This window comes from Bombina bombina, chromosome 8 (assembly GCF_027579735.1).
Source record: "Bombina bombina isolate aBomBom1 chromosome 8, aBomBom1.pri, whole genome shotgun sequence".
In the NCBI taxonomy this organism is placed as follows: domain Eukaryota; kingdom Metazoa; phylum Chordata; class Amphibia; order Anura; family Bombinatoridae; genus Bombina; species Bombina bombina.
This window is the reverse complement of record NC_069506.1, coordinates 191,961,539-191,975,396: the sequence shown is the minus strand read 5'-3', so window position 1 is coordinate 191,975,396 and position 13,858 is coordinate 191,961,539. Positions and strand designations below refer to the sequence as shown.

Here is a 13,858-nt window from a genome sequence, read left to right as displayed (position 1 = left end):
ATATGCAATACTTGTTTTGCAAACAAAGCTTGTAAAAATGGGAAATCATTTGTGTGTTCAGCACCATGGTTGCATCAACTCACTGTTAACAAGGGCCAAAGGGAGTTTGAAGGCTGTGTTACATAGTTAACCTTTCAAACCCGCTGTGACCAGATTACTTTGTATGAATGTTTTAATGACCAGTGACAGTGAGCAACATTCTGTAAACAGCAGTAAACAGCAGAGACAGCATCACTTTTGTTGAAATCTATTCTAGAAGTTTAGTTTTAGAAAAATCCATCACAATTTAAAGGTACATAAAAGTGCAAAAAGAAAATACTCAGTTAGTGCATTTTATTGTTGCGCTATTGCTTGCATATGAGGTCGATAACAATCCTTATCAAACAGATTATCAACAGAAAATGCCCTGCAGCTTCTATCACCTTACTGGACCTCATATAAGCCTTGCATAGCCCTGCATCCCCTGTAAGCCATATGCCCACATCAAACCTCTGATCTGACCTAATCAATTTAGTTTGTTTACTGCTCATACTGGATTGTTCAATTAAACACAGGGCATACCCACACCTCCAATTTTTTTCTGGACACCTTCTGGGACTGGAAGGTCTTTGACGTGTGAGGGAGATGGATGCAGCCGTGGGTTTTATTTGGCCGAGCCTTGACCCTTATGAGTCAAGGTTGCAGGTAGGGTTGCAAAGATACTAGTATCGGTACCGATACCAAGTACTTGTACTCGTGCAAATGCTCCGATACTTAAACCGATTCCTCCAGATCTTAGATCTTACCCATATGCCATCTTGTGGCATTTTTCAATCTTCATGTTCCCATTTCATTTTAAGCTGGAGTAGAGACTTAACTAAAAATTATTCACTTCTGTTCTGCCAATAAAAAATTGCAGTTATTTGTATTATTGTACGTCTGAGAGCAGCGCTCCAAAAGCTGCTACTATACAACTGGAAGCCTACCTGGGAGAGATCACTGTACCTCATTTAGACAAACCCCTGAAGTACAGGGCAGTTAATAAACTGAGATTTAATGGCCCAAAAATATCTTTCTGCCCCATGCAGTAGTGTGGAAAGTGAAAGACTGTTCAGCTTAGCGTCAAAGTCCTTACTGAGCTCAGAAACAGACTTATAGCTGAACAAGCAGAGATGCATCTGTTCCTTAAAAAGAACTTGCCACTAACTTATTGCCTGTTATAGTGCTAGTTCTCATCTTGCACAATTATGCTTAAAACATACTGTACTCTGAGAAACATCCTTAGCTTATATAATTGGAGGAAGAGTTTTCATAAGACAAATTAAGTTAATTTGTATGAACACTAATCCTACAATTATAGGACTAGATTTAGATTACATTTGATTGGTAAACTTTACCAATGCTCTGTTCACATTTCCAACTCCATAGCCTTTAATGGAGTAGGACATTTAATGAGAGCATTAGTAAAGCTTACCAGTCAATGTAATCTAACCCATAGTTGTGTTCCCCATGATTAAACAATGCACTGTTATATTTTTTACTGTATTGCACTTTTGGTTGGTTGTGATTTTACATTTGTTATGTATTGTTGTTATTATTAATATATTTTATTGTAATATTTTTATTTATAAACATGTTCTGTGAAATTTCTTCGCGTTTTTATAACTTTGTGACAACAAGCAAATAAAAACGTTTTATTATTTCATAATATCTTTTTGAGTTCGGTTCTTCATAATTATAAAGAAGCTATCTTAAATCATTAGTCTTTATTGTGCTTGAGAAACTGTCACATGACATAAAAATTGGTATCGGCGAGTATTTGAAAAAAAAGCATTGGTACTTGTACTCAGTCTTAAAATAAAATGGTATTGGTGCAATCCTAGTTACAGGTATAATGAGGTAAGGGTTGGATGCTTGTACCTTTGGCAGATATGGGGTGGGTCATTGGTGTGTTATATAACACAGGTTCTTTTATGTTGTCCTTAACATATCATTGACATGCTTCTTACACATCACACCGGGAAAGTGTTGGATTTTTACCCATATCTAGTAAGTGCTCATGTTTTCTTCGTGTTCATAAAGTTTCTTGTAGTAATAGAAATACATTGACACAAAATTCTCATCTGTTTTCTTTTTTACTTAAAATGAATAAATTACAAAAGTTAAGTGCATTTTTTTACAGTAACAAAACCCCAATATATTTTATATATATATATATATATATATATATATATATATATATATATATATATATACACTCACACATACATACATAACCAGTAACTATAACCATAGCAATTAATATAGATGCAAAAAGAATCCATAATAACCATTACATTTTTTTTCTTTTTTAAAAAACATAAAAAAAAGTGCCCTTCTGGGAGCGTCAGAGCGTCTGACCTTTTTAAAGTCACAGAGTCTGTGCTTACATCATATCCAGTGACATATCCGTGAGACACTACTTTCCACAGAAAGCATCAGTTCTCTTTAGTGTCCATCGATCATATGTTTATAGATTTGCAGATGCAGTGACTGGAAATTATTACATCACCTTTTCTTAGATGGTATAAAATGCACTTGATCGATTTTGTAGTACCCAGGCTTAACTGGATTGTGGATCTATGCGTGCATGGAACACTGGACTCCAGACAACATTAGGAGTCCATGTTTTTCCCAGAAAACCTTGCAGCAACTCCATTGTTGTACTTTTTAAACTTTTGGCAAAAGAATGTGCTCAGTGTGACACACTAAAGAAGATTAAATATAGATATGGATAATTTTCTTGCTATATACGCGATGTAAAGCATTTTCCAGGTGGCAGTAATTCTACATAAAACTTGTCTCTGTATATCTTCAGGTATTTCTGTGATGAGTGGCAAAGTTCTTTGCAAGTGGACTGGACTGTAGAGCTGTGGTTAGGTCCTCACTCACTGCCATTTCCTTAGAATCAAGCAAGTGGAACTCTGCACAGAAAAGCAGAAGATGCAAGTAAAGCGTGTTAAGATGGGGATGCAACTCAAGATGAACCACGGTTTTAAAATGGCAAGTATAAATATGGCCCAGAAGATGATAAAGTAGCCGGAATGTTTTTTGTATTGCTGGTCTGAAGGTTTTAGGAAATTCTTTACCTACAAGAAAATAAAATGGTAAATAGACAGAAGTTAAAAAATAAACTGCGGGAAAGAGGTACATTGAATAGAAATAAAATGGAAAGTTTTTTTTTTTTAAACTGTACACTGTCTGAGTAACGAGAGTTTAATTTTGACCTCCACTTCCCTTTAAATGACCACTAAATGCAGTAAATTTGCATAATCAACAAATGCATGATAAAAAGGCAATGCAATAGCACTTAGTCTGAACTTCAAATGAGTAGTAGATTTATTTCTGACAAATTTCAAAGTTATGTCTATTTCCACTCTCACTGCATCATGTGACAGCCATCAGTCAATCACAAATGCATTTACGTATATTCTGTGAATTCTTGCACATGCTCAGTAGGAGCTGGTGACTCAGAAAGTGTAAATATAAAAAGACTGTGCATATTTTGTTGATGGAAGTAAATAGGAAAGTTGTTTAAATTTGCACTCTCTATTTAAATCATCTTTTAGATGGTTCTAAACATCAGTTAAAGGGCCATGATACCCAAATGTTGAAACACTTGAAAGTGCTGTAGCATAGCTGTAAAAAGCAGACTAGAAAATATCACCTGAACATCTCTATGTAAAAAAGAAAGATATTTTACATCAAAATGTCCTAAGTATTCACACCCCATTGTAAAGGACTTTAAGCAGCAAATCAGTATGCCTGTCCCGGGACATGGGAGTAAGCATCATGAACACTCATGTTATTTCCCTATTCAGTTTAAGGAAGTTTACTATGAAATCTCATGAGAGTTACGTGAAATCTCATGAGATCACAGTAAAATAGCTCATGACCTTAGCACTGTTGATGCTGATTGGCTGCAGTTAATTTCTTCATTTTTTTACTTGCAGCTGAAGTATAACTTTTTACACAGGACTTACTCTGCTGAGCTGAGGAAATTGTGAGGTAAAATATCTTCCTTTTTTACATAGAGATGCTCAGGTGATATTTTCCTGTCAGCTTTTTACAGTTATATGCTATATCACTTGAAACTGATGCAATATGAGTATAATGTCCCTTTAAGTTCCCCTTTGCGCATGGTGTTTACCTCAGCTGAGCCGTTTCTTTAGTAGGGACTGAGCATAGTGCAAGTTAATTCAGGGTTTCTTATTTGCAGATGTGCATCTCTGACTGAGTTTGAGTTGCCTTATATTGTTTACCGCACTTATTGTGGTGAATGTATAAATGATAACTTATGGATAGACATGATAGGTAGATAGATTAGAAAAATTATTTAGAATAATGAATCAGATTAGAAAATGCAACTCCTGCACCTTATTAACAAGCTTCCTTCTAGGGGTACCTAGAAACTCATTTACAAGATAACTGTACATCTGACATTTTGGTTTTGACAAAATTTAGGTCACAAAATGACAGTTCTTTTCTTGCAGCAGAAGGAGTTATATGTTTGCCGAGTCCTCATTAGGCAATACAGGCAATTACCTAAGGATCACCTTCACTAGAAAGCTGCCTTCCTGCCTGGTCATGTGATAGAAGTTTGTAACACATTTCTTATGTATTATTCTGTGTTCTGTACATTTACAGGGAAGTTAACATTTTTTTTTGTATTATCCATTGTAGGTATTGTAGTGGAGGTTATTAAAAAATAGATGGCTAATCAAAGCAATAGATAACTGTCCCTTTAATATCCTGTCCAGCCAATGAGAAGCCCGTACTGGCTCTTCATAAACAGATTTGTTTGTGGACTGTAATTAATGACCTACACAGGTTAGCAGCAACACCATCGGTGAGAGCATCAAAGCTGTGCATTGGGCTGCAGTCTTTATATGCACACTTTTGGAGGTACCAGTTTCTACTGGGCATGTGTAAGTTTACAGTGTATATGAATTTGTGATTCGCTGATGGCTGTCACGATACAGGAGGATGCTGGGAAAGTGAAGCAAAAAAAATCTACTGCTCATTTAAAAATCAGACTAAGTTCTGTTGCGTTATCTTTTTATCATGCATTTGCTGATTATTATTATTATTCCACTGTATTTACTGGCCCTTTAACAAATGTGCATCAAGAGTTTTAGCCCAAAGCCATCTTAAAATTGTATTATCTTTCTTATTAAAATAATTGTGCTTTTTTTTTTAACAGAACATTAAAAACATGCCCATGGGAAAGAAATGGGGGAGCTAAAAAGAATGAAAACAAAGTGTAGCTTACTGTGCTTTGTGGGAACCAGATTTTCATCAGTCAGGAGTTTCTGGATGATGCTGGCAGCATAATCTGCATATTGTGGGGCTGAGCACTTCCGTTTACGCCCTTTCTCATCCGTCCATTGGAACTGCCTAATGATACAAACACACATAGATTAGGCTCCGACAGTTATTGTTCCCTCTGATCTTTCTTTGTCATATGTAAATCAATAGGAAAAATGACCCTGCTGATCATTATTATCTGCTGATTGCATTAAATATTTTCTCTGCTGTGTATTTTTGCTGCTCATAACCAGGTAACTATTTTCTTGCCAAGACACTTAGATAACCATTTCCTTTTTACATACAGTAATATAAGATGCATTATAGATCTACACTATTTTATACTTCAACCCTTGGCTGAGTTGTAGCTCTCCAGGCAGTTAAATTGTTAATGGAACATTAAACCCTTCTTCCTTCAATGTAAAAACTGTGCTTGTTGCACAATCCCAAAATGTAAATTCTGTAACCTGCAAATTTATTGCTGGTTTAGGTAATTTGCAGCATTTTCAATACCTAGGTTACATATTTTGCTTTTTGGCCTCTCAGGGGTTGTGGGACAAAGCACAAATTTTTTACACTACAATAAGATGTGTTTTATGTCCCTTTAAAAGAGAACTAAACTAGAGTGTGTCATTTTTTGTGGTAGACTAGAAAGCCCCTAATGTTTAAAGGGATACTAAACTCAATTTTTTTTTCTTTCATGATTCGGATAGAGCATGCAATTTTAAGCAGCTTTCTAATTTACTTCTATTATCAAATTTTCTTCGTTCTCTTGCTATCTTTATTATAAAAAGCAGAAATAAAAGCTTTGGAGCCGGCCCATTTTAGGTTGAGAACCTGGGTTGCGCTTGCTGATTGTATGGCTAAATGCAGGCACCAATCAGCAAGCCCTATCTAGGGTACTGAACAAAAAATAGGCCGGCTCCAAAGCTTTCATTCCTGCCTTTTAAAATAAAGATAGCAAGAGAACGAAGAAAAATTGATAATAGGAATAAATTAGAAAGTTGCTTAAAATTGCATGTTCTATCTGAATCATGAAAGAAAAATTTGGGTTCAGTGTCCCTTTAAAAACTTTAAAAGGTGTTATTTTAGCTGTATCATAGAACATGTCAAAGTTTAAACTCTCTTTAACCTTTTATCTTTGCAGAAATTACCTACTGTAAACTATATATTAAAAAATACAAAAATAATTCATATGCAGTGATTTATTTTTGTAGGTGTCAATATTTATCCTATAACAGCACTTAGTGATTGTGCCTAACAAACAGATGCATAAAAATAACATTAAATTATTTCAACAACTGTTCATCTGCTTGTAAACACTGCATAGCACAGGATTAGGCTAAAAATATATGAACTTCACCATTTAGTTTTTAACCCCTTAATGACCACAGCACTTTTCCATTTCCTGTCCGTTTGGGACCAAGGCTATTTTTACATTTTTGCGGTGTCTGTGTTTAGCTGTAATTTTCCTCTTACTCATTTACTGTACCCACACATATTATATACTGTTTTTCTTGCCATTAAATGGACTTTATAAAGATACCATTATTTTCATCATATCTTATAATTTACTATAAAAAAATATATAAAATATGAGGAAAAAATGGAAAAAACTACACACTTTTTCTAACTTTGACCCCCAAAATCTGTTACATATCTACAACCACCAAAAAACACCCATGCTAAATAGTTTCTAAATTTTGTCCTGAGTTTAGAAATACCCAATGTTTACATGTTCTTTGCTTTTTTTGCAAGTTATAGGGCAATAAATACAAGTAGCACTTTGCTATTTCCAAACCACTTTTTTTCAAAATTAGCGCTAGTTACATTGGAACACTGATATCTGTCAGGAATCCCTGAATATCCCTTGACATGCATATTTTTTTTTTTAGAAGACATCCCAAAGTATTGATCTATGCCCATTTTGGTATATTTCATGCCACCATTTCACCGCCAAATGCGATCAAATACAAAAAATCGTTCACTTTTTCACAAACTTTCGGTTTCTCACTGAAATGATTTACAAACAACTTGTGCCATTATGGCACAAATAGTTGTAAATGCTTCTCTGGGATCCCCTTTGTTCAGAAATAGCAGACATATATGGCTTTAGCATTGCTTTATGGTAATTAGAAGGCCGCTAAATGCCACCGCGCACCACACGTGTATTATGCCCAGCAGTGAAGGGGTTAATAGGTAGCATCACAGTTCACTGTCCCTTTAAGTGTCTATGGACAGAACTCTTCACTGATATTCTGTATGTACTTCTCTGCCTCTCTATGTACCTCGGTGTTGATAGTTTATAAATAAGTGATAATAGCAACCAGTAGCAACGAATGCATTGTTAATCAATAAAAATGTCATGCTGTTCTAAAAATATTATAACATTTGTTCTGTGTGAATAGATGAACGTTTACACAGCTATCCTGCTGGACTGGATAGCTTGTACCTCTTTTGTATTGTGAAAGTTTTAGTTTAACTGATGTATGCATTAAAGGTTTTCATTTGTGTTTTCTTTCTTATTTATACTTAATTATACATTCATTATTTGTTTTGTCCCCTTCACTGTATTTTAATTCTGATAATTGTAGGCTTTACATTTCCTTTTAAATGTGGAAACGCAGACTCCATTGGTTGCACGCTCTAGTCACCATTATATAACTGTTCCTTATTGGCCTCAACAGAGAAGAAAACCTAGGTTACAAGATGGCAGCACCGGCTGCTTTATGAACACTGAAACTTTACACTTTTTTTTTTTACATTGTTTAAAAAAATAATATAATTTAAGACAAAATACATCTGCATATTATTTACAAGCCATTCTTTATTTTGAATATATCATTCTAAGAAAGGTATCTTATTACATTTAAGTATTTTTTTCTTTATTTTTTTTTAAAAAGAGCAGTTTTTAAATTGATTCTGCTATGCTGAAAAAATACTTTATTTCTATGTAGTTCTATTTAGCAGGGAGGTAAGAACACCTCCCATCATTTGTAGCTAGGTATTAGGGACTCAGGAGGTTCAGGGGGTCGTCATCGTTTTGTGGGCAAACCGTTTTGGGAGGGGGTGGGGTCTCCTGGTGGATAGTGGGCGGTGTAATGGGTGTGTTTGTGGGCATGTTTGGGTGGGGCGGAGGGAAATTCTGCAAATAGGGACATATTGCTGACTAAGAGGGGCATATCTCAGAATTAGAGATTGTCCCTCTCTAGCATAGGGACAGTTTGATGGTCGGGGTCAGACATACAGTGAGCAATGACAAGATGCACATGTGTGTAGCCACCAATCGACAGATCTCAGTAGTGCATTCCTAATCCAGAATCCACCTATGTATGCTTTTCAATAAAGAGTACCAAGAGAAAAAGACTTCTCTCCTGTGGATTAGCAAATAAAAATGATATTGAGAGGAGCATATTCTCTGCTGCCACAAAAGATAAAAGGTACACTTATGTGGAAGCTATTGGCAGACACCTGTTGCCTGGTGTAGCGCATAACCTTAAAGGGACACTAAACCCAACATTTTTCTATTGTGATTCAGGTAGAGAATACAATTTTAAAGAACATTCCAGTTTGCTCCTGTTATCTAAGGTGCTTTATTATTTATATATCCTTTGTTGGAGAAATAGCAATGCACATAGGTGAGACACATGAGGCATCTATGTGCAGCCGCCTATCTAAATATGCTTTTTAGAAAAGGATATCACAAGAATTAAGCAAATTAGATAATAGAAGTAAATTAAAAAGTTGTTTAAAACTGCATGCTATTTCTAAATCATAAAAGAAGAAATGTGGGTTTCATGTCGCTTTAATATTATTTCAATGTTGAAAATTAGATTAATTTTACACAACCATCAGTTTAATCCACAGAAACATTTCAATACCCGCTGTACTTCATTTACCCCCCTCCCCCCAAAATCTAAATGATAGTAAAAAATAATTCTGCGCACTGGGGTATTATTTGAGCTATAGATTAAGTGCTAAATTCAGCAAAGTGTTACGTGTAGCAGTCGTTTTCCTTTAATAGTGAAGCGGGCGACAGGTGCACTTCAAGCTAATTATAACCCCCGAGGCCACAGTCAGCTGTTTCTGTGTATGCAGGTTACATGGCAACTTGCTATCAACACAGTGCCATTTGCACGACTTCTGGGCTTGTGTAACCCTGGAGTTCCCAAATCCGAGCCTCTGAGAAAGAAGCTGATGGACGTGACACAAAAGCTCTAAATCGGGGGACCAGACGATAAATATTCTAATCTTTGCAAAGCTAGATGATCTGTTCCTTATACAGCATTTCCTGTCTGATTTATTGGCGGACTTATATTCCATCCCCAAAATATTTCAGACATGTGCGACTGTAAAATTACATGGCAGCTGATGAAATCATGTTGTTTTTTTTCGTTGCCTGTTCTACAAGGTGAAGTCATTTGTTGTTTTTCTTAGGTAGTGATACAAGTATGGAAGCTGAGGTTTTATAACTTATATAAGAGTGTGAGGTAATAAAATACATATTCTTATTTCAACCTCAAAATATCCAGACATAAAAATCATCGGCCTAAATTTAGCAAAAAAACAAATCTTTCTAATCAACAGATTCACCACATTTAAGTCATTGGGAAATAGTCAAAATCAGGCCAAAATGTAACTTGCTTTAACATTATTACAGTTTTTAGTTTGTTCTGGCGAGTGTTTATTAGCTTTAAACTCTGGCTACCAAAACTAAAAGAAAGATTCCTACAGAGATAAATGACCATTAAAGCAACTTAAAGGGACATTAACATTTTTCTTTCATGATTCAGATAGAGCATACAATTTTAAACAACTTGCCAGTTTACTTTTTATTAACAATTTTGCTTCATTTTCTTGGTATCCTTTTATTGAAAAGCGTAGTAATGCACTACTGGGAGCTAGCTGAGCACATTTGTAAGCCAATGATAAGAGGTAGATATGTGCAGCCACCAATCAGTAGCTAGCTCCTGAGCCTACCTAGGTATGCTTTTCAACAAAGTATACCATGAGAACAAAGTAAATTAGATAATAGAGGTAAATTGGAAACCTGTTTAAAATTGCATGCTCTGTCAGTGTTTCTCAACCGTGGTCCTCAAGTACCTCCAACATTCCTGGTTTTCATTATAGCTGAGCTAGAGCACAGGTGAAATAATCAGCTGATGGGTGAGAGCAGGTTAGTAAGTTAGCATATGAGCCTACCCAGGTTTATCTTTCAACAAAGAATACCAAGAGAACAAAGCAAATTTTATTAATACAAGTAAATTGGAAAGTTGCCTAAAATTGCATGCGCTATCTGAATCATGAAAGTTTAATTTGGACTAGACTGTCCCTTTAAGGAGTCAAATAGGAATAAAGCTTTTGAAGGCATATGGTATATTCTGTTCTGTTAATCACTTAAGTATACGTGTTAAAGCATTTTCTTATTGGAGTCTATGTGAATGAATCATGTAAGACAATGTTTGGGTTTCATGTCCCTTTAAGGCTGCAATAAGAAAATGCTTTAACACTTATACTGAAAGCCCACTGCAAGTGGGAAATAAGACACTCCCCCCTCCCCTTCTTATGTATATGAAAAGACCCTTTACACAAACAGGAGCAAGCTGGAGAAGGTAGCTGACGGTATTCACATAAAACTTTGGGGCTTGGTTAGGAGTCTGAAAATCAGAGCAATGTTATTTAAAAATAAGCAAAACTATACATTTAAAAACAAAACAAAAAACTTTATGGGCTATATAAATAGATCATCTACAAAACATTTATGCAAAGAAAAAATGAGTGTATAATGTCCCTTTAAGTGATTAACCCTTGCACATGGGTTAAATAAAGCCCTAGAGCGGATCACTGCAGATCGTGAGCTAAACACGGACTGTGATTGGCAGAGTGTCAGGGTTCAGCTCCAGTCTAGTAGCGTATTGTCCATTTGGAGCTGATTTAAACTCATGGAGGTTAAATAAATGGGTATAGGTAACCAATAGTACAATAAGGAACATTGCCAGAACAGATTTACCTCCCTTTAAATAGTGCACCTTAAATGACTCTGTAATGTAATAAAAAAGTAACAATTATGCATATTAAATCTACTCAGGCAAGTAGCTGATAACAGTTAATTCTATTAGAAACAGCCGCAGGAACATCCTTTTAAGTGCGTTGGGCTATTTATCCCACTCCCCACTGGAAGGCCGATATCTGCTGCTGCATCTTGTTTACATATATTCCCTATAGAGAATACTGCAGCATTTATATTTGTGTGTAGGTGATGGTTTCAACAGGCAAAAGCAGCTATTGTAAATGACAAAATAAAGGCAAAAGAGCTATTTGTAAACAATATACACCCCAACAGGTAAAATGGATAATTGGGAACACATTAGAAAGGATACAAATGTACAGTACAATGTCCATGTAACCATTTCAGGAAATCCTACATCTTAAAGGGACATTAAACTGTTGAGTATAACTACAGTAGCATGGCTACTACTCACCATGCTATTAATTTTCCTCCTGGGCCTGCAGCTGTCTTCAAAGTTATTCACTTATTTTAACCCCTTACAATTTACAGTTAGTGAAACTCAGCCTCATCACATTGGGTGCTGCCATCTGGGAGTTTATGCTTGTTATCTTTTAACCTGTGCAAAAAACTACAAAAATGTAACACTTCCACTCTATAATATAAGGCAAACTAAACGCAAATGTACAGCTGTCAAAAAGCCGGTAACATCACAGACCTGTGAAAGCGCACTGCTTTTGGTTGCAGCAATACGTGAGCTACAAGATGGCAGCGCCCAGCGTGCAGAGCTTTAGCAACTGGATTCTGTAGTGAGTTAAAATACCACAACGGCTTTAAAGAGAGCTACAGGTACAGGAGGTGATGTAATAGTGTGGTGAGTAGTAACCATGCTACTGTGGTTGTAATTAGCAGTTTAACGTCCCTTTAACTCTCTCACTTGCTTTTGAACAAGTTATTTATATTTTTCTTAAATACATTAGCAGAGTTAACAATCTAAACAAACTTAATCATATCAAATCATACAGAGGAGAGTAAATGAACTCGGCAAAAAAAACATTTCCTACTGAAGTAATAAATGTATAAAAACAAGGAGATGAGAATACTTTAAGAAACACAAAGGCACATGTTTTAAAAAGAACAAGATTTAAATGTATCTTACATCTTTCAACAGAATATACCATATGCCTTCCAAAGCTTCATTCCTATTTGACTCCTTAAAGGGACTGTCTAGTCCAAATGAAACTTTCAGGATTCAGATAGGGCATGCAATTTTTAAGCAACTATGCAATTTACTTTTATTATCAAATTTGCTTTGTTCTCTTGGTATTCTAATGGTATGGTATGCTAATTTCTAAGCCCTTGAAGGCCACCTCTTTTCCCAGGGCATTTTGACTGTTTTTCACAGCTAGAGGGCATTAGTTAATGTGTGTCAGATTGGCTAAATTGGAAGTCTGTCAAAAGAACTAAAATAAGGAGGCTTAGATGCAAGGTAATCACAGAGGTAAAAAGTATATTAAAGTGATAATAAACACCAAAAATGTTATTATTTAAAAAGATAGATAATCCCTATATTTATCATTCCTCAGTTTTGCATAACCAACACTGTTATAGAAATATACTTTTTACCTCTGTAATTACCTTGTATCTAAGCTTCTGCCAATTGCCTCCTTATCTCAGATTGTTTAACAGACTTGCATTTCAGGCAATTAGTGCCGACTCTTAAATAACTTCATGAGCACAGTGTTATCTATATGAAACACATGAACTAAAGCCCTCTAGCTGTGAAAAACTGTCAACTGCAGAGGTGGCCTTCAAGGGCTTAGAAATTAGCATATGAGCCTACCTAGGTTTAGTTTTCAACTAAGAATAACAAGAGAACAAAGCAAATTTGATGCTAAAAGTAAATTAGAAAGTTGTTTAAAATTACATGCCCTATCTGAATCATGAATGGACTTTACTATCCCTTTAATATAACCGTGTTGGCTGTACAAAACTGGGGAATGGGTAATAAAGGGTTTATCTGTCTTTTTAAACAATAAAAATTCTGGCGTAGACTGTCCCTTTAATTGTACAACATGTGTTCCAAAAATAAACCACCTCAAAAGACACAAATAAGTGTGAAGAAGTTATATACATAAATTTCAACTTTGATAACTTTGCGTTGCTGACATTAGTGAAAATTCCAGTAGTGATTGTAACTTCCTGTGTTAGGCCTACGTGTCATATTTAACACAAGCAAAATTCCTTTAGTGGGCTTGTCTCCTGCGCAAGACTTCCTGTTACTACTCTAGGTATCAATAGCCAAATCAAGTCTCATATAAATATTGTGGGGCAGGATGAGGAAACAAATATTCATATTTTAGTAGTTCAATGTAGTCTTGAGTGTTAAGCAATCCTAGTAATAAAATGTAGAACGGTACAGCACAGATCTGCTTAAAAAAGTGATGTCATCTGTTTTTTTTTTTTAAATAAAATAAACTTAAGATAAACTAAAAAACAAACAAAAACAGCATTTTAAAATATGAT

General features: G+C 35.4%; 1 protein-coding gene across 4 annotated transcripts in view; it reads right to left on the bottom strand.

Moving 5' to 3' along the window:
* Positions 1 to 1,730: 1,730 nt before the first annotated feature.
* Positions 1,731 to 13,858, bottom strand: part of LOC128638686 (MOB kinase activator 2) — a 65,071-nt gene continuing 52,943 nt past the window's right edge. For all 4 annotated transcript variants that reach the window (XM_053690804.1, XM_053690805.1, XM_053690802.1 and 1 more), the window contains exons 5-6: positions 5,291 to 5,415; positions 1,731 to 3,107 (exon numbers count right to left, since the gene is read on the bottom strand). In XM_053690804.1, coding sequence (XP_053546779.1) covers positions 2,833 to 3,107; positions 5,291 to 5,415 — 400 coding nt within the window. In that variant the 3' untranslated portion in view covers positions 1,731 to 2,832. The remainder of the gene's footprint in view (positions 3,108 to 5,290; positions 5,416 to 13,858) is intronic.